The following is a 21337-nucleotide window of genomic DNA, read 5'->3' as shown; positions in this document are numbered from 1 at the left end:
TAATCAGTTTCGGTGCCCACAACTACTTTCAAACTGTTTGCTTTGACCTGCAGACACTTGTTTCAATGACAAGGGACAGCCTTGGAACGCCCAAGTCAAATACTGATCCATAAAGGTGTGAATAACTTTATTCAGTTATACAATGAGTTACAACATACCAGAGTATAAAGGTAATGCACAAATAAATAATTGTAGGATAGACTGATGAGAACAAATAATGTGCATGCGGATTTCTTGGAAATCACTAAATTTACAGTTTTACTGCAAAATTGGGGTGACTCGTGATTCTTCAACTACTGCAGATGATGAATGTCATTGTCAGCTAAAAGGTGCATTGGTGTATTATGATAGTTTTCTTCAAGAAATGGACCTGGTTTGAAAATAACAGGCATACACTTTCAGGAAAACTATATATGTTCTGTGGTTTAGTTGTCGATAGTTATAAACATAATATATGTAGTAATAATTACAGTTAGCAAACAGCCAAACAAAATTGGAAATTAATTAAACATTCATGCAAATACATGTTTTTATTATATTATCTTTCAAATGTCCTACATATCAAATAATATGATCAGTATTGGAAGGAAAAAAAAAACCCTTAAACAGAACCAGTGATTATGGACCTTCAATACTAACCACTTGACTGCAACCATATCGACTCACTGTTGCAAAGCACTGGTACATGAATGCTTAAAGCTTCTCTTGCAATTTTCTTGAACTTGTCTAGGTAGTATGCCTTGCTACTTGTGCATCATGTTGTCCTAATAGACTACTAAAAGTGTACGGAGTTTGAAGTAAATCCGTGATCCATATGTTATGGCCTCACCATGTTCATGTTGGTTCTACGAACTATGCAGGTATGATTTCATGGGACAGTTGGTGTCTATCTTAAATCATCTGCTAGTTCTTGTTTTTCATTGAGCCCATGATGCTGTTCCATGAGGCAAACAAAGCTGTGACCATTTGTGGCTGACCTGTACATTCAGCATCCCTTATCAGTCCTATATGGTATGGATCCCACTTGTTTGAGGAATATTCTAGGATGGGCTGTACAGAAGTTTTAGAAGTAGTCGCCTTTGTAGACTAATTGCATTATGAAAGTGACCAAAGTCCGCCACTTGCTTTACCCAAGACTGACCATTTGTGGAATCTGAACATTTGGTGCAAGAAAGGTATCTGCTCAGTGGGAGGGTTTGGGGGATATGTGCAGGGGAGGCTGAGGAAGGCCAAAAATCAATCTGCATGCATATTCAGTGTTGATTTTCACACCTAATTTTCGTTCAGTTTTGATAAGAGATGATGCTGTAACCACTATGTTGGTTGGTTAGTGTGGGGGAAGGGACCAAACAATGAAGTCATCGGTCCCAAACCACTATGTCTATTACTCCACAAGAACTGTATGTGTCTATAAGACGTGGAATCAGGACTAAAGACTTCTTAATCACTATAGAGTTCTTGTGCACAGTTGTTTGTGATTCTACAAAATTGTAAGTTTAGATTGTTCTGGCACTACTTTGCTGAGCATGATTGGAAAGACTTTGTTTTTAATAACTAGTACATAAGTTTAGTGGGCAATGATGCAGTTTACAATAAAGTATTTTTAGTACTTGTTACAAACTGTAGTTGCTGCACTTAACTTTTAGTACCCATTGAGAAAATGTTTGTATATGAATAAAAATATCTTTTTTTAAATATTTCCTGTCTTTGTTTCTTAATTTGTAAATCTTCTGTTAGCTACTGGTACTAGCTGAATTTAATGATGTGAGGATGTAATTTCACATCATAAACTTAAAAAAATGACATCAATAATCATATTAATATTGTAAAAGTAAATGTTGATGACATTAGATACAAAAATAATCCATCTATTGAAATATTCAGTTGGTAACTGTCAGTCATTTGTGGTGTAAAACTGACCTCTTCACACATGACACATATTCAAACTCATTAACTCAATAGTAAATTTAAAAAAAATCAATTCTACAATCTTACAACCCTCCCACAAATGAATTTCCTTGGGTAGAGGATGAAGACATTGTATTCTGAGTGTACTGAAATTAGGATTCCTGTGTCAGAAACAGAAGATGATAGGAAGATGGGGAAACATATGGAGAAGTGTGTACAGGGAAGTGAAGAATGGAACAGAAAGTAATGAAACACTTTCAGATCTTCAGTTGCTCTTTAAATTGTGTATTGTGTATTTTGCATTTTCATTTTCTGTTTCTTAATTATTATTATTATTATTACCATTATTTCTCTGATTGTGGTATGGGTAGCAACAAAAACTGAAACTGAAGACAAAGACAAAACTAAGAATTGAGATTAAGTGTGGAAAGATTAAGATGTAGGAGGATATACCATACACACAGATAAAGCTGGAGGTATTGACAGTAAAGACTTGTATGAAGCTTGAAATAACAGGAACGCAGTGGCAGATTTCTTTCTCAGTAATCTAACAGAACAATAATCTCCATTTCTATCTTTTTGGGGACAGTGTGTTAAATCCTCATTGTCATTTCATTTATAGACACATGTATTTATTTTGCCCCCTTTACTTTGTTGCAGTTTTGGTCTCCACCCCATACAGACAAAAATGTACTAACCACTGATTTCTATCCACAGGTAACATGTGGGCTCAGACATGGAATAACATTTTTGACATCTCAGTTCCCTTCCCTGGAAAGCAGAACATTGATGTAACAGAAGAAATGGTTAAACAGGTGGGCTACTGTATTTTTCATAAAATTTGTTGTATTTTATTTTGTTGTACCATATATGTCAGTAAATACACATGAAATGTGGGTTATCTGCAGATTTGCTGCCATGTACGTTCACTTTCTTATTTATAAGTTTCTAAAGAATATGTACTACAAAAACAAGGAACATTTGTTTGAGTTGCATCATGCAACTTTTTGAAACTGTAAAATAATTAAAGTGATTTAAATTTTAGGGCTACACTCCTCTAAGAATGTTCAAGCTGTCAGAAGAATTCTTTGTTTCACTCAACCTTAGTGCAATGCCAGAAACATTCTGGAAGAACTCCATTCTTGAAAAGCCAGAAGGGAGGGAGTTGATATGCCATGCCTCAGCATGGGATTTCTATGATTCCAAGGATTTCAGGTGAGAAATTTACAAGGCAATGTCTTAGGTTAAGAATGTATCTGATATGTTGCTGAACTGTGGCTAGAGGTCAGATCCCAGCTACAGTGTGAGAAAACAAATTCAAATAAGGGAATTGAAAATGATACGGCATTTTATTCATTGCAACATAGCTGTACTGCGGGATACCTGCTGAATTGAAAAAGACTAAATGATCATTTTCCAAGTTGTCAAATCTAAGTTGAAAAGTTGTCTCCTTGCTTACTTCTTCTGTTCTGTTCAGGAGTTCCCTTTAGTACTTGAGAACGTTTCTCTGTAAGATGTTATTTATTCATGTACTCCACAGTTTTTTATGTTTTTCTAATTAGCATTCTGTAAACTGCGTACTGACTCATCCCATAACCAAGTAGCTATGGCTCAAGTGGCAGTCCCATGGGACCAGATAAATAAATATAAAACTAGCCTCTAGGAATGAGTTTACCCTACATGAAGTTTTCTTGTCTACCACTCTCTCCTAGGTGTCTTTCTCATCTAAAATGTCCTTTTTTCAATGTGCAATTTTACTCTCTTACTCAGAATGAGGAAACCTCTCATTTGCCATAACCATACTTGTAGAAAAGAACTGGATTTTCCAGACATGGAAACTTTGCATCATTTATTTTGGAGTCTACTCGTTCCAGTTGGACAGGAAGTGCGGGAAGTTCAAATAGATGGATAGAGCTGCCAGCATTTGGTTTCTGTCAGATGTTTTTAATATATTTGAACACAAAAATATTCAAAAATTACAATGTTTGTTTGTGGTCAAATGGTACATATGGAGTCTAGCTTTATACGGGGGAGGATGTGAAGATTCAGAAAGACAGCAGCAGAATTTAGAAAATTTTCTTTCTCCCTGCATTTCTAATCTCTGTGAAGTATATATCATCATCATCAGTAGTATATAGTGGTGGTCAGCATACACATTAAGCCCTCTCATTACACGGGAGATTTGCAGCTGCTGAGGAGTGAAGTAGCGAGTAACGCATGGCTCGACCACAGGTGCTCAAGAGTGAGACAACTCACTCAGTTTTTAACAGAAGGGAAACTGGCATAGTGTGAAAATGAATAATCTCTGATTAAAAACTGCTTGTGTGTTAAGTACATGTTTAATGAGTACAGTATTTCACCATCATAGTATTTTGATTTTTGCATTTTTCTTGCTTAGAAACATCAATGTCAGAGAATGGTCACATATTTCTTTGTTTAGCATGTGTCTAGAAGCAAAACTCTGTGTGTTACAGTTATGCTCAGTTTACAAAATAAGTTCATGATAGTTCATTGGAAAAAATAATAATATTTATTTCAGCTACTATTGGGTATTAAAAACAGCACTAATAAACAATTGTTCTGTCAAGTATAGCTCCATTATTATTCTCTTACCTCTTTAAAATACTAAAGGAAAATTTTCAAACCTAGAGGGCAAGAGAAAAGCACTGTGGAAAATATAATGATTATTATTTGCACAATGGTCCCAAGCTGAAACTTGGTCAACACTTCCTTCAGTAAATAAGCCTCCTTAGCTGAGTAGTCAATGCGTCTGACTCCCATGCAGTGGGCCTGGGTTCGATTCCTGACTGAGTCAGAGATTTTCTCCTCTTGGGGACTGGTGTTTTACTTACCATCATTTCGTCGTCATCGACAAGCAAGTCACCCAGTGTGGTGTCATCTGAAAAGACCTGCAACTCAGCAGCCGAATTATGCTAGCTGGGCTCTCCCTGCCATCAGTGCTATACAATCATTCTAATTCCATTCCTAAAAAATGTTTTATGTACTATGGCATGTGGTGATATTCCTGAAATCTCATTTGTGACAGAACTTTTTATTGTATGTGGAACTGAGATAACTCAAATCAGAGAATGAGTGAAAGGGATGCATCAGTCTTAGTAATTGGATTACACTATCAGAAACTAAAAAAAGGTATGAAAATAAAACTTAAACAGTAATATTTTAGCTAGTTGTATACATGAGCAAGGGAACCGTCAATGAAATTTGGTAACAGTGTCTGGAGTACTTCATCAATTGAATATGAAATTAAACAAATTACTAATAAAATTATAAACAACTAGTAGCTTGGAATTATCCCAGCTGTAACAATTCCAGCTTATTCCAGGTATGTCTACTAGAACATCTGCTAACATTGGTAGAAAGTGCTCCTTCGTCACTGTACCACTCTGACAATAGGCACTCAAGTGTCTAAGTCTCACAAGAGTGAATTTTGTGGCTGTGAGAATGCCACACGGCAGCCTATGAGTGAGTTTGGAGGCTGTGATGATCTTCTCTAGTAACAGTACTGCCTTGTGGCATGCCATGATGTGGTAATTTACTATCTCTTTCTCTACTGAGCTGTCATCTTCAGTTCTGTGCAGCTATCACTTTCCTCACACATTTTCACATCCAAAAACAAAATAGTGAGTCATTGAACAATACTGCACTTTTTAGATCTTTGTGAAAACAATGTAGCACAACTTACTGAAGCAGGTATCAGATCCACAGCAACCTGTGAATCAATGTCAGTTTTGTCTAAACCACATCCGACAGTCAGTGGCATTTGACGATAGCGCCAAATTTCATTAACAGTTACATCTGCCCAAAAACATGGGTACTTGATGATCCACTCTCATAGCTGGTCACCTCCCCCCCACCCCCATGCAACCCGACACAATCATTCATCACCCTCCCCAACAAAACTTTATTACAGCATTAAATTGGCATGGGAGGGGGGAGTGCATTAGCTTATAAACTTTAATCCAGTTTTGAGAAATCCAACATCAGCGCAACACCAACAGAGCAGAGTGTTCAGTATCAACATTGGCAGTCACTGCAGGCCTTATCTGCAGGTAAAAGTAGTTTTCTCCTTAGCTGATTGCATACTGACAACAATAACACAAACTGTAGTGTCTGCTATACAGTCACAGATATTTGTGAAGATCTTTCACCACCAAACTCCATTTGAATCACACAGGGATCTTCTAAAGCACACAGAAATGTCATGGTCTTAACATCTGGTAATAATTACTGATGTGCTTATGAATCACTGACACTGTTGAATGCCTGATAGAACACTTCTCATTGAATCATCAGTCATGATAAGAAAACCTAGTAGGTTACATCAGAAGTTAAACATTACATTTACTTTTTCCCTTTTCTCAGCTACTGCCCAGAATGCCCTTTCCTTGTGTTTGCCACATCTCTCTCTGTGTGTGTGTGTGTGTGTGTGTGTGTGTGAGAGAGAGAGAGAGAGAGAGAGAGAGAGAGAGAGAGAGAGAGAGAGAGAGAGATAGATAGATAGATATCATGTACCATGCAAGTAAGCAGTGGAAAGGTATACATAAATTATGTAATATAAGACATACTTGCTGTTAATACTGATACTGTTAGATGTGTTATTAATTTACATATTTTGCAGTATATTCAGAAATATGTCAAATATATACTTTCATGATGTTAAAAAAATAGCACTGGCCTGATTCAAAATTTGTAGTTAATTTTGCATACCGTCAGCCTAGCTTGCAGCTTTTTCTTCCCTACATACAATCTCTCGCATATTACTTAACAGTATATGAATATTAATGTTCTTCTGTCCTTACAGGATAGATGTGCTATTTATCTGTCACTGTAATAATTGAAAGCGTAAAGTTTGACCACATCTTAGAATTACAGCTTTATTTTTTCATCTGTTCTGGTACCTATCACCAAACATAAAAACTGGCTAATCTCAGAAACAAGAAACTATATTAAACTTTAGTAGATGAAAAACCAAGCAACTAACTAAACTTTAGGGTGGAGAGCCAGCGTTTTTTTTTTCACCCCCCTCTAATCCACAGAGGAAATTTGTGATAGAATTTTGCAATGGAATTGTTTTAAGACAGACATTTTAAACATTGTCAGTAAAGAAACAATGTTAATGACATGTAAATAAATGTAAACTTCTGAAGATGGCATAGTTTATTGATATTGTGTGTCAAGAAAGGCGTGTCATTTATACTAGTGCATTAGCTTATAAACTTTAATATCATGGACACTATAGTTTTGACCTGATGTACTACGAGCACTCCCATCATTTCACTTGATAAGGGGGCCTGGGAGCTTAAGTAAATGTGTGAATTTCGCCATGAACCAAAAAGGCTGCCCATGCCTGGCATAAACTATCATCTTACTTCATCGGAAGAGAGTGGTGTCTCCACTATTAGTTAAATGAGCATGACCATTCGTGGTCTAAGATAAGTGCATACATACTTCTTACAAAACATATTTAGTTTAAATGTGGTTATTTTAAATAATGTATGAAGACATTTTGAAGCCTGTGGGATTGTCTAAAGACATTACAATTGTATATGCTTATATTTTTTGAGGAGCATTTAAGATCTAAACTATCACTGTGCGTGATTTACATTAAAGATATTTTCTGATTAAAGTTGGTGTTTGTATATATATTATTTAAGTTGTAAAACTGTTTGTGTATGGTGAAAATGGACAGAAACTTGCCTTTGAATAAAGTGAATTATTCAGCAACTTTTAAAAGACAAATCTAACCTGAAACTAATTAGTTAGCAAACTTGTGTTATTCTGCTCTGAAGTTGATCTAAAAGTGAAAAATTATGAAACTGAGATCACAATGAATAAATGGCCACCAGAGGGAAATAGCTGTTGAATGTCTGCATCTGCTAAGGATCACAGAATATGTCTATCTGAGATGAGTTGTAAATATGAAAGGAGACCAAAAACTGGAAATACCTTGATATATTAAATTATGCTAGCAAGCTTATGGAAGATACTTTTCATTTTTGAAGTCTAAGATGTCAACTGGGCTGTAGAAAACAGTTTTTGACCAATGTTTACTGCCAATAATAACTAACAGGTGTAAGAATTGGACATTAAATGAATTTATTGTTGGTAAGCTAATAGTAACCCAACAAAGAAAGGAAAGATCAGTGTTAGGCTATGCAAAGAAAGACAGAAAAAAGAAAACAGTTGATATCAGATGAACAACGAAGGTTGGTGGCACAATCGAAAGGAAGAATACCTCAAAATGGCATTGGGCGTGTCATGTTGCTCGAAGGAAAGATGGCAAGTGGTCAAGACAAGTTTAGATTGGGGCCCAATGTAGCAAAAAATGACCAAAGGGAAGATCACTGGATAGATGGGACAGAGACTTCAGAAAGACATTTAGACTGAATTGACAGTGGGATGCTCAAGATAGACAGAAATGGAAGAACCTGCAGGGATCCTATGTTGCTAGCAATTCAGAGAGACCACATTACCATGCGATAAAAACACACATGCACATACACTCATGATATGGTGCTGTGGGAATTTTGTGAGCTCTGCTTTAGCTATGAGGCAAGGTTCACTTTTATTGACAGTGTACTGAGAAGTGATGCGTCTATATGAAAAGATAACATAAAAAAATGTATATTTTATTTTTGAATCCTCTTAAAGAGTGTAGAATCCATATTAGGTCAAATTGACAGCAAAATTGAGCTTATATAAAGGAGGGTGATCTACTGGACCATTAGTTCACACTCAAAGAAAGACTCATTGTATCTCATGATCACCTTCCTAGAAGATTACAAGAACGGCCCTTCATGGCAGAATCTGTAGATATTCTCCAGTCTCATAAGCAGTAGACCTCTGCAATCTGAATATGGGTAGTTCAAAATATTTTTCTTGTCTTTAAAAAAGAAACCTCAATAAATCAAAAATTCTTCGTATAGAAGTCATTGTTACAATATACTACCCACAAATATTCTGTAATTCATGGCCAGTGGCTATCTAATACATTATGTCCACATTCAACTTGTTTTGCTATTCAATTGTTCATCAGCAATAAATAACACACTGCAATACAAAAATAAGTTTTGAAAATGACTACAAAGAAGTAAAACTATTTAAGCAGGGCTAGTGTCCTAATTTAAGAAAAAATATGACATTTGATGGTTTAACACATTTTAATGATTATGTGGAAAGCAGTAGGAGAAGAAGATGAAGTAGAGCCAATTCCATCTGTGACACCAGAAAAGGCCAAGTCATCACAGGAGACATTTCGCATATATATTTTTAAAATGGAAGTGGACGATGATGTATTTTTGGCATCCAACACAACAGAAAGTGTGTTTGCCCAAGCACATTGTAGGTCACTGAAACAGAAAACATCATTGATTTATTTTTAAGCTTTTTTGTACTGGGTACTCGTACATCGACTACGGGTATTTCTTGAATCCCCCATGATCAGTCATACTTTCATTACATGGCACTCTGTTATATGAACTTTTTCGGAGGACTCTCGAATTTTGAATTACTCAGAGTCTGCTCTATGCCGTTACCACACACACCGTGAAAGTACAGTTAAACAAACAACAGCGCACACAGAGGCATATAAATAGCCATTCTTTTCCGTCACTATTTGCAAATGGGTTCGAAAGATATCTTAGTATTCAGCACCATAAAAAGTACTCCATGTCCTCAAACTTTATAGTAGAGAATTGTGCACTGAAATAACAAAATGTTAATTCTTAAGCATGGCCCTGAAAATGTATATTCTGAAGATGCTTCAGTGCCTAAGCCAAAATGTTTCCTCTAGGAGTAATAACATAGTGTTCTTCCTTCATTAGCTCTTGTAATACCATTTTATGGTTTTCTTTTTACTCATTTTGTTTAGTTCATCTTTTCTAGTATACAGTACTGGAAGTAACTAAGAAGGTCACGCCGTTAAGTGTTGGCCATGTAAGTAATATGACATTGAAGCAGAAAAAAGCAGCTAGAGAGCATGTTATGTAATTTCTCAGTATCATCACTACCTTAAAAATATTCACATAAGGCAGCAGCATTCTCTTCGGCAACCAATGAAGGAGGTTGACATGGATGGAGAGCTTCATTGAGGCTGGAGCTACCCGTACAGGATACTCTGAACCATCTGAATGTGGTAGGGTTAAGTGATCCACATTCTCCGTAAGCTGTGGGCATTGCATTGAGGTACAGTCACCTGTCCAGAAAAATATATCACAAAACTAGTTAGCACTTTTATTTCCTGCACTAAAGCATGGCTTGATACTAATAACGCACATCTGAATCTAGCAGGTGCAGCTGAACATTTTTACTACATTTCGTGCTTTGATGACACTATACCTGCATAAAAGTAGGGTATGTCATCCTGAATGTTCACACTGTGTTCATTAATCCTTCACATGTTTGCAAAGTGGGGACTATTTTACACCTTCTGTGATAAAATATGCCAGAAGGCTGATGTCTTTAACCAACCAAAAATCCAGAACATCTTAATACTGGGTTGTTATAATTAAAGTGCAGGTACTTACAGAGGTACAGTGTATCTGTAACTATCATGGCAGCAAAACTTGATAGATATGCTAATGCGTTAATGGAGAACCGATTTACACTGGAAAAAACTTAGTTCCAATTTTGGCCACCAGGTGCGTGCGAATCTGGCACTGCGAATGCAAGAACGACGTACAGACATGTTTAACTAATTAATGGAAAATCTCATATAAAGATGTGAAACAATTAATAACAAAGAGATAGAGGGGCTGGCCAGTACTTACCTCAGCTCAGTACAGCCGATAGAAACACAAAAAACAACCGAAAATTTAAGTTCCTAGCTTTCGGAATAAATGTTCCTTCATCAGGGAGGAGAGAGGGGAAAGAAAGGGAAGAAGGGAAAGTGGATTTAGTTACTCACAACCCAGGTTATGAAGCAACAGGGAAAGGAAAACAGGGAAGGTAGCAAGGATGGAGGCATGGTTGTCAGAGGAAAGCCAAAGATATTCTACTGTAGGTACTGTGCCAGCTTCAAACCAAAGAGGATGCATACAGAAGTAAAGAGGTGTATAGTATAAAGATGTAGGATGAAAAGATGCATGAATGGCTAAAGAGGAAAGGGAAAGAGGAGAAGACTGAAAAGTAAATGGGAGTGAGGTTGTTTAACGTAGGTTCAGTCCAGGGGGATGGCGGGATGAAAGGATGTGCTGGAGTGCAAGTTCCCATCTCCGCAGTTCAGAGGGACTGGTGTTGGGTGGGAGAAGCCAAATGGCACATACGGTGTAGCAGGTTCCTAGGTCCCTAGAATTATGCTGGAGGGCATGCTCCGCTACTGGGTATTGGACATCTCCTAGGCGGACAGTTCGTCTGTGTCCTTTCATGCGCTCAGCCAGTTTAGTTGTTGTCATACCAATGTAAAAGGCTGTGCAGTGAAGGCATGTCAGCTGATAAATGGCATGTGTAGTTTCACACGTTGCCCTGCCTTGAATTGTGTATGTTTTACCAGTAGCGGGGCTGGAGTAGGTGGTTGTGGGGGGATGCATGGGGCAGGTTTTGCAGCGGGGTCGGTTACAGGGGTAGGAACCGCTGGGTAGAGAAGGTAGTCTGGGAATATTGTAGAGTTTAACAAGGATGTTACGGAGGTTAGGGAGACGATGAAAGGCAACTCTGGGTGGTGTAGGGAGAATTTTGTCAAGGGATGATCCCATTTCAGGGGTTGACTTGAGAAAGTCATATCCCTGGAGGAGTAATTTATTGATGTATTCGAGGCCAGGATAATATTGGGTGACAAGGGGGATGCTTCTGTGTGGTCTGAGGGTAGGAATATTGTTGTTGGACGGGGAGGAATGTATTGCTCAGGAGATCTGTTTGTGGACAAGGTCTGCAGGATAGTTGTGGGAGAGGAAAGCACTGGTCAGGTTATTGGTGTAATTGTTGAGGGATTCGTCACTGGAGCAGATATGGTTGCCACAAATACCTAGGCTGTAGGGAAGGGAGTGTTTGATGTGGAATGGATGGCAGCTATCAAAGTGAAGGTACTGTTGTTTGTTGGTGGGTTTGATATGGACAGAGGTATGGATGTGAGCTTCAACAAGATGAAGGTCAACATCCAGGAAGGTGGCTTGGGTTTTGGAGAAGGACCAGGTGAAATTCAGATTCGAAAAGGACTTGAGGTTATGGAGGAAATTAAGTAGTGTTTCTTCACCATGAGTCCAGACCACAAAGATCTCATCTATAAACCTATACCAGGTCAGGGGAAGCAGCTGTTGGGTCTTTAGGAAAGCCTCCTCCATGCGGCCCATGAAGAGGTTGGCATAGGACGGAGCCATCCTGGTTCCCATGGCAGTTCCCCTGATTTGTTTGTAGGTCTGGCCTTCAAAAGTGAAGTAATTATGGGTGAGGATGAAGTTGGTAAGTGTGATAAGGAACGAGGTTTTTGGAAGATCTTCGGGTGGGCGTTGGGAGAGGTAGTGCTCAAGGGCAGAGAGACCATGGGTGTGTGGGATGTTTGTGTAAAGGGATGTAGCATCTATGGTGACAAGAAAGGTACACATACACAATTCAAGGCAGGGCCACGTGTGAAACTACACATATCATTTATCAGCTGACATGCCTGCACTGCACAGCCTTTTACATTGGTATGACAACAATTAAACTGGCTGAGCGCATGAACGGACACAGACGAACTGTCCGCCTAGGAGATGTCCAATACCCAGTAGCGGAGCATGCCCTCCAGCATAATTCTAGGGACCTAGGAACCTGCTACACCGTATGTGCCATTTGGCTTCTCCCACCCAACACCAGTCCCTCTGAACTGCGGAGATGGGAACTTGCACTCCAGCACATCCTTTCACCCCGCCATCTCCCTGGACTGAACCTACGTTAAACAACCTCACTCCCATTTACTTTTCAGTCTTCTCCTCTTTCCCTTTCCTCTTTAGCCATTCATGCATCTTTTCATCCTACATCTTTATACTGTACACCTCTTTACTTCTGTATGCATCCTCTTTGGTTTGAAGCTGGCACAGTACCTACAGTAGAATATCTTTGGCTTTCCTCTGACAACCATGCCTCCATCCTTGCTACCTTCCCTGTTTTCCTTTCCCTGTTGCTTCATAACCTGGGTTGTGAGTAACTAAATCCACTTTCCCTTCTTCCCTTTCTTTCCACTCTCTCCTCCCTGATGAAGGAACATTTATTCCGAAAGCTAGGAACTTAAATTTTCGGTTGTTTTTTGTGTTTCTATCGGCTGTACTGAGCTGAGGTAAGTACTGGCCAGCCCCTCTATCTCTTTGATAGTACAGACATGTTTCAGTATCTAACAGATAAAGAACAGGTGTGGGAAGAAAAGGTCAAACAAGTGTGATAGGCATAATGTGGATATTATTATTAACTACCACTTACACAATTTGTTCAATATGTGCACCGGAGATATTGACGAGATACTGTACAGTACCAGATTTGTATCTGGTGGCCATAATTGGAACTAATTCTTTCAGTGTAAATTGGTTCTACATTAGCACATCCACCAAGTTTCAGTCTTATGATAATTGCAGCCTGCACTGGACCTGTATGAGTATCTGCACTTTAATTATAACCACCCAATATGTTAGTGTATACAAAAATATCCAAGGAAGGGTTTTAGTACTACTAAATGGTGGACATATAATTAATATGTAGCAAAATGGGATAGGAACCCATTAGTTGTGAAATGAATTAAAAATCTGAATGTAAAGTGAATAAAATTTTTCCTATTTTCTGTTTCTGTCACAGTGTCTTCAATGGCTCTCAAAGGCTCTACTACCTTGTTAGAATATTTGAAGAACAAATAAGCACTTTTTATGTAACTACCCTCCATAGTTTCACCTTTGGCTACTTGTATATCATATTGTAATTGATTCCATTCCACCATTTAATTATTACTGAATTTTGTATGCATCATATACATAATAAATTAATGGCTTTCAAATTAAATTTGTTTCATGGGATAAATTGGTTATTCACAGTTTTGGGAGTCAACAACCTGAAAATGTGATACAGAATGAGTGTGGTTTGCTATCACAAGTATTAAGCTTTTTATGTGTATAATAAATTAATGGCTTTCAAATTAAATTTGTTTCATGGGATAAATTGGTTATTCACAATTTTGGGAGTCAACAACCTGAAAATGTGATACAGAATGAGTGTGGTTTGCTATCACAAGTATTAAGCTTTTTATGTGTCATTTTAACTGATTTTTAATACAAGGTACATACTCCATACTATTAGCTACTGGAGTTAAATATTTCACTGATCTAGAAAACTAGAATAACCATTCTTCACTAACTGTATGGACTGCTCTCCAAGGAACCTGAGTTGGCCGTCCTGTTTTCAACATTTTTGCTTTCAGTCTGGGTCACTCACTGAGCTAACTGTTGATTGTTTACTAACATGCAATGCACTTTGTTCTTTGCCCCAAATGACCTCTGCAGGATCAAACAGTGCACTGCAGTCAACATGGAAGACCTGTTCACAGCACATCACGAGATGGGCCACATCCAGTATTTCTTGCAGTACAAGGACCAGCCATTCATCTACAAGGAAGGTGCCAATCCAGGTAAACAGAGCCACTGTCCTGTAGCTCTGCGAAACTGTTGCTTCTTTAGTTGGGAACTTCCTGTGAAAACACATCCTCTCTGTCTCTGCAACCATTCAGTAGCAACTTACATATTAGTTTAGAAAGCTTTGTGGGAATCAGCAAAGTTGTAAAAAATGTGTTCATATCCAGGTAAGTTAAGTGCTCTTGTTTGATCTCTGTAAGGAGCAGAGTTGTGTATCAGAAGGTGTGAAAGAAGTTGTACCACATAGGTCACCCTTTAATTATTTTCTTCTTGTTCTCGTTCTTGTTCTTTCTGTGTTTCTCTCTAGACTTCATATAACTGATTCTTGCTGCAGCTTTGGAGTTCACAAAACTTCTGTTGCCACAGTACAGGTGTGTACACCCTTCAGTGCCTGGTTTACATCTGTCTCACCTTTTTGAGGAACAAGTCTTTTGTTTAGATTTTCTGTACAGAATGAATCCATAGAACACAGGATGAACCATAATAACACCACATCCCTAAGTTTTCCTTTCCTGGACTATGTTATTAAATAGGCTTTCCAGATTGCTAAATTGATAGTTTAATTAACTAAAAGGTTGTCTATAGCCTCATTAAAATTTGGGATCTGGTGCTGGTTGTGACGAGAACATGTTGATTACAGAGGATGGTGCAGCAATAGAGGTGAGATGTTTTCTGCAATACACAATCGGATTTGGCAATCCATCAGATTGCTTAGTCACCACTTCTCAAGGGACTGTGTAGCTGTCAGGGTGTAGGTGACAAAAACTGTTACTTAGTGCCAGAATTTGTAAATTTTGCTAAAAGAATTATAACCCTGTTGGTTCTATTTTCCTTCTTCTTCTCAATCATATATCACTTTCCCCCCCCCCTCCCCCCCCCCCCTGTGGCAATGATTTCTATACTGCTGGAAAAAAAATAGTACACCATTTTAGAGGTTTCCGTTTCACTCAAGAGTAAGACTTTTATCCATTGTGGATGTGGAACACTGCGACTGTGGTGTGAAAAGGTTTTCAGAAATTACTGCAACCAGTCGCCTTTTATGTAGATGTATTTTATTTAACCATGACCGGTTTCGAGCTGCCTAGCAACTCATCATCAGATGGTATATACATTTAGTGCTTTTTTGTACCCATTGTGTGGGTGGTTGAGTATCTGTGGAGATAAATCTTTCTGCAGGTATATATATCTCTTTTAGGACGTATTTTTGAAACCATTGTTGTTCTTGTTTTTCACAATTTCACAAGTTAAAACTTTCTCTAGATGTATATTACTTTTATGAGGCACTGTTGGAAACATATATCTTGTTTTTCGTAATCATGATTATGAAAAACAAGATATATGTTTCCAATAGTGCCTCATAAAAGTAATATACATCTAGAGAAAGTTTTAACTTGTGAAATTGTGAAAAACAAGAACAACAATGGTTTCAAAAATACGTCCTAAAAGAGATATATATACCTGCAGAAAGATTTATCTCCACAGATACTCAACCACCCACACAATGGGTACAAAAAAGCACTAAATGTATATACCATCTGATGATGAGTTGCTAGGCAGCTCGAAACCGGTCATGGTTAAATAAAATACATCTACATAAAAGGCGACTGGTTGCAGTAATTTCTGAAAACCTTTTCACTCAAGAGTTACGATTGCAGCATTGCATATGGAGCATTACATTTACAGATCAATACTGTAAGCGATTCTGAAGTAGCAGATATCAACCCATGCTGCAACACCCGTATTAGTACTCGGTGTAGCCTCCAAGGGCACCAAGCTTCAGACGCAGGTCTTTATTAACAATGAAGCATTCTCTACACACATACGGAATTGTTCCTTCATACAAGAAGACTTTTGTCAGTCAGTGAAGACTGCCACTTCTTAGAAACTACAAATTATCATCTCACAGGTGCAGCTGGACCTGTATAAAGTATGAGGGCCATTTTTCTTTTTCAACCTCCAATAGGCTATAAATAACACACAAGTTCATAGAAAACAATTATTTTAATACCAAAAGTTTTGTACACTTATTGTTACTTTTCAAAATAATCATTGAAAAGATTGAGACATTTATCGTAATGCCACCACATTTCCTCCCCTCGGTGGCCAAATACAGACTGTGAAAATTTCATCCATCACCTGAATTCAAACCAACTTACTTCAAAGTCGAGTGCCCCTGTGCAGCTGTGCATTAGTGACCTCAGCTGTGGAGGCAGGTATTATTCCTACTGAACATAGTAGATTGTTCCCAGCAAGACAATTTTGATTAGAATGACATACAGTGCTGCAGTAAATTGTTGCTGTTGAACTAAACGTTCTGCAGAATGGTCTGATGTAACTCTCCATGCTAGGCTATCCTTCATATCTACATAGCTCCTCCAGCCTATTGAAACTACTCATGCTACTCAAGCCTTGGTCATCCTCTACAATTGTTACCCTCCCACCTCCCCATAATTTCATCCAGTACCAAAATAATAACTGTTTCGTGATGCTTAAGGATGTGTCTTATCAGATTCTCTCTTCTTTCAACAGTGTATCCCTTTCTTTTGTCTTTTTTTTCACTCTCTCTGGTTGAATTCAAAATCTCTTCATTAATTCCAGTCCATCCCCATAAACTTCAATATTCTTCTGTAGTACCACATTGCAAAAAAAGTAGAACAAGGCTGATGGAGTACAGCCAGTTCACATCAGATGATGCTGAGGGAATTTGGTTAGGACACCAGACAGTGAAAGTAGTAGGTGAGTTTTGCTATTTGGGGAGCAAAATTTATGATGATGACTTAAGCAGAGGATGTAAAATACAGACTGGCTACAGCATCTTGAAAAAGACATCAAATACAAATTTAAGTGTCACTAATTCTCCAACTCCTTCTCCTGGAAACTGTTTTATTTGGAATGTGGCAATGCATGCACATCTTCAGGAATGGACACTGTTCTGACAGCTGCAGTAAGTATTGCGAAATGGATTCACATTTTGCAAATCCAGATTGTTGACAGCTGTTTCCGACACATGTTAATTTATGCCGGGTTGGTGCTTGAATCCAGATTTCCCGCTTATCGTGAGCAATTGCTTTAACCACTTCAGCTAACTGAGCATACCTACAGAACCAATCCAAACTTCCACCTGTCACAGCATCCACTCGAGTGCATATTTCCTGATTTCCACATAGGGACAACAAATATTTTATTGTCATTTTAGCTCATCAACATATGGATTTGTGGTAAATATTACAAAATTGATTGATGCCAGCTGATCGCAACACATGAAAATTTCTGCCCTGTTTCGCAAACCACTTTGGCTGTCTGAGCACACCTCCAGGACCAATCCAAATCTCCATATGTCATGGAATCACAACCCTTATCCTCGTACACACCGTATAAACACAGATGTCAATGATGTCTCCAAGTCTCGATGGGCTATTAGATGATAAAATATTTCTCTCTATCTATGCGGGAATCATGATATGTGCAAGTGTAAGAGTTGTGGACTCAATGACACGTGTAAGTTTGGGTTGATTCTGGGGGTGTGCTCAGATAGCTAACATCGGTTAAGGCAGCTGCACACAAAAAGTCAGAAATATGGTTTCGAATCATGGTCTGGCACAAATTTTCATATATTACAAATAGCTGACGTCAATTCATTTTTGCAAAATGCGAAGAACCCACTTCATAATATTTACTACAGCTGTAATCATCAGAACAGTGTCTGTTCATTAAGACGTGTGTAAGGCCAGATTTTAAAAAGTTCTGACATTTAAATTTGTCATCAATGTCTTTTTCAAGAAAGCTTTTCTTGCTATTACCAGTCTGTATTTTATAGCCTCTACTTCAATCACTATCATAAATTTTTTTGCCCAAACCCTTCTACTACTTTCAGTGCCTCATTTCCTCCTCTAATTCCCTCAGCATCACCTGATTTAAAATGACTATACTCTGTTCCCATTGTTCAACTTTTATTTATGTTCCTCTCATAACCTCTTTCAAGACACTATTCACCTGGAATTTTATGCCCTTTGCCATATCTGACTAAATTACAATGTCATGAGCAAACCTCAAAATTTTTATTTCTTGTTGCTGAACTGCAATTCCTTCCCAAATTTCTCCTATGTTTGCTTTAATGCTTGGTCAATATACATATTTAATAATGTCAAGGACGTAAAATTAATGAAGCTATTTAATAGCATTTCTCATCCGGTGACATCCACAATCTACTTTACAGTTCTTTAGCATTTCTTGCACTTGAAATTTTCTTGAGGAGACTAGAGCCACCATATCTTGGCCACTTACACACAAAGGGAATAAATTAAACAAATCTAATAGTGAAGAGAACACTTTCTCTTTAATATGTAACCACCAAAGAACACTGCACAATACACGGTAGTGCTCTAGCCATAGGAAAAAGCATTTTTACCTTTACTTCCTCAGAGGCTGCCAAAAAGCTGCTGTATGTAAAATAAGCAATTTCTGAACAGGCCAGTGTTTCTCTTACAACACTGAAACAGTGTTTTGTGCAGTATCTGGTGATATAGCTACATTGTGTGTGACACAGGATCAAGCAGTGTACGACTGTGACTATGAAACAGTTGTTTGTGGTCCACCATGAGATGGGCCACATCCAGTACTACCTGCAATACAAGGACCAACCAACCGTGTACAAGGCGGGTGCCAACCCCGGTGAGTCTTGTAATAACAGCTGTACGGCGGGCAGCCTTTCCACTCACACTCACTGCGCTGACAGTTTGTGAGTGTGGGTATTGAACAACAATTAACAAATCAGCTTTGTGGAGCTTCTGGGCAATCAATACAGCAGCAACTGTTGAAGGGCAAGCAGCCTGCTTCTAACAAAATACAATGCAATGGGCTATCTTGCATATGGTCAGATGTGTCCCAAGCCTTGTATTAAGTAGACTGAGAAAATAATTTTGATGAATTCATTGTTGCAGAATACTAGGCATGTTCTGGGAAAAACACTTAAGTTTAAGAAGGCACTATGGAAATCTGTGTAAACAAAGGACCTGAAAATAACTTGGGGGAACCTCACAACATTAGAAAATCTTAAACTCCATGATTGTCTACTACACTAAATTATGGTTGGTATTGTTCTTGTACTTCTGTCTTTCTGCATTCCTTACTGTGACACATTATAGTAGAAAAACATCTTCTTGTCCTGTCTCTATTATGCATGTTCTTTCTGTTTAATTTGTGTCTCCTTTTTCCTCCTACCTTATCATCATTTAAAAATTACCACTTTCTAAACAACTGAAATGTCTTCTGTGAGCTTATCGTAATTATTAGAGCATATTACAGATGATTATCATAGAAACATGTCTGTTTTGGTGCACTTATTTTTTGCTAGATAGTAACAGTGATGATATATGTACAGCAGCTGTTATTTATTATTTTTTTGATGACAGTCAAAAAATGGTCTGTAACTTTCATAACTTTTACCAAAGGCAAGTGATATCCCTTATCCAGAAGGCATCCTGTTAATGGGTAAAAGTTAACAGGCACAAATGATGTATAACTTAAGTTAGCAGTGGGCAGACACAAATAATTCCACGAACTAGTTTTTGAAGCTTTTCAGGTTCCCCCTCAGATCGACCATTAAATTTACATTGACATACTTGTAATATGATACTGGATGCATCACCATGCTACAAGTCTGACCTTGTAAACTCCTGATGCTCAATCTGAAAAGAAGCTTGAAAATGTTCAAAAATTAGTTCATGAAAATAAAGTAATGTTTGATAAATGACTGCCAGCAGCTAATTGTAATTCTATTACACTGAATATGCTGTTACTGGATCTATGTATCATAATAGATAAACTCAATTAAATATGCACAATTTCATTAAATGGAAATACCCATAAGAATCATTGCAGTCTGAGAAGATCAGACAATGAAACAATTGCCCCCCGTGTGACTGTGAATTGCTCAAGGAGAATTAGTTAAATTCACTATGATCATCAGTGGACATTCTCTGCTCTATGAATTAGTTTTATAGTAAGATAACTCATTTTGTAAGTTTGTCAGCTAAGGATACTTGCTGTTATCTACAAAGAATTACTACTTATGATAATTTTCAATATGGTATAGTGCATAGTGGAATTATCTGCGTAGTTAGCTTGACAAAGGTGAAGCACTGACTTAAAATCAGAGCAAATGATTACAGTGTAATTTGTTGAAGCAATATGTACAAGAGAACATTGGGGTGTTACAATATACTGAGAACAGCTGCTGGGTGTTGTGTTGCAGAGGCTAAGATACTTGATAAGCATTCAAAATTCAAATCTCTGTCTTGCCATAATGGTTTAGGTCTTACATGGCATCCATAATTTGAATATCTTGGCATCCCTGCAAACCTATGACAACACTGTAAAAGATGAAATCAAATTGAAAATAAAAAAAGGCTAACAAGAGGACTTTACTTCCTAGGAAATTTACATTGCACTAGCACAAAACATTAATTGCATCAGTTTCCTAGATATCAATCTGAAACCTCGACATTCACAAGGAAAAGAAGAAAGTAAATTTAGGACATTTGAATGCAAAAATTTTTGGAAAATATTTTGACACTTACGAGCTAGGAATAATAATGACTGGAAACTACCAAATAATGATCACATTTATACCAGACATATTAACAAAAACTGAAGTCAAAAGTTTGCAGTGGCTAGTGCGTGAGGTTAAGAGAGCACCTACCAATATCATACAGATAGTGGCATTAAGAGCTTTTCCCTGGGAGAAAATCTCTCGATCCTTTAAGTTCAAGATAGTCTGACAATAGTCAATATTGTTCAGAAAAATGCAGAGTAAAAAGGAGAGA

The 21337-nt window shown here is 37.7% G+C and overlaps 1 protein-coding gene across 7 annotated transcripts in view; it reads left to right on the top strand.

Moving 5' to 3' along the window:
* LOC126293313 (angiotensin-converting enzyme-like) overlaps window positions 1-21337 on the top strand; it is a 270653-nt gene that overhangs the window by 235539 nt on the left and 13777 nt on the right. For 4 of the 7 annotated variants that reach the window (XM_049986453.1, XM_049986456.1, XM_049986455.1 and 1 more), the window contains 3 exons: window positions 2626-2723; window positions 2954-3123; window positions 14385-14509. In XM_049986453.1, the coding sequence (XP_049842410.1) occupies window positions 2626-2723; window positions 2954-3123; window positions 14385-14509 (393 nt within the window). Of the gene's footprint in view, window positions 1-2625; window positions 2724-2953; window positions 3124-14384; window positions 14510-19059; window positions 19185-21337 lie in introns of all 7 variants that reach the window. The other 3 variants (XM_049986454.1, XM_049986458.1, XM_049986457.1) reach the window with 1 other exon arrangement.

This window comes from Schistocerca gregaria, chromosome 10 (assembly GCF_023897955.1).
Source record: "Schistocerca gregaria isolate iqSchGreg1 chromosome 10, iqSchGreg1.2, whole genome shotgun sequence".
Classification (NCBI taxonomy): Eukaryota; Metazoa; Arthropoda; class Insecta; order Orthoptera; family Acrididae; genus Schistocerca; species Schistocerca gregaria.
Note: the sequence above shows the minus strand (reverse complement) of the source record. Positions and strands in the feature narration are given on the sequence as shown.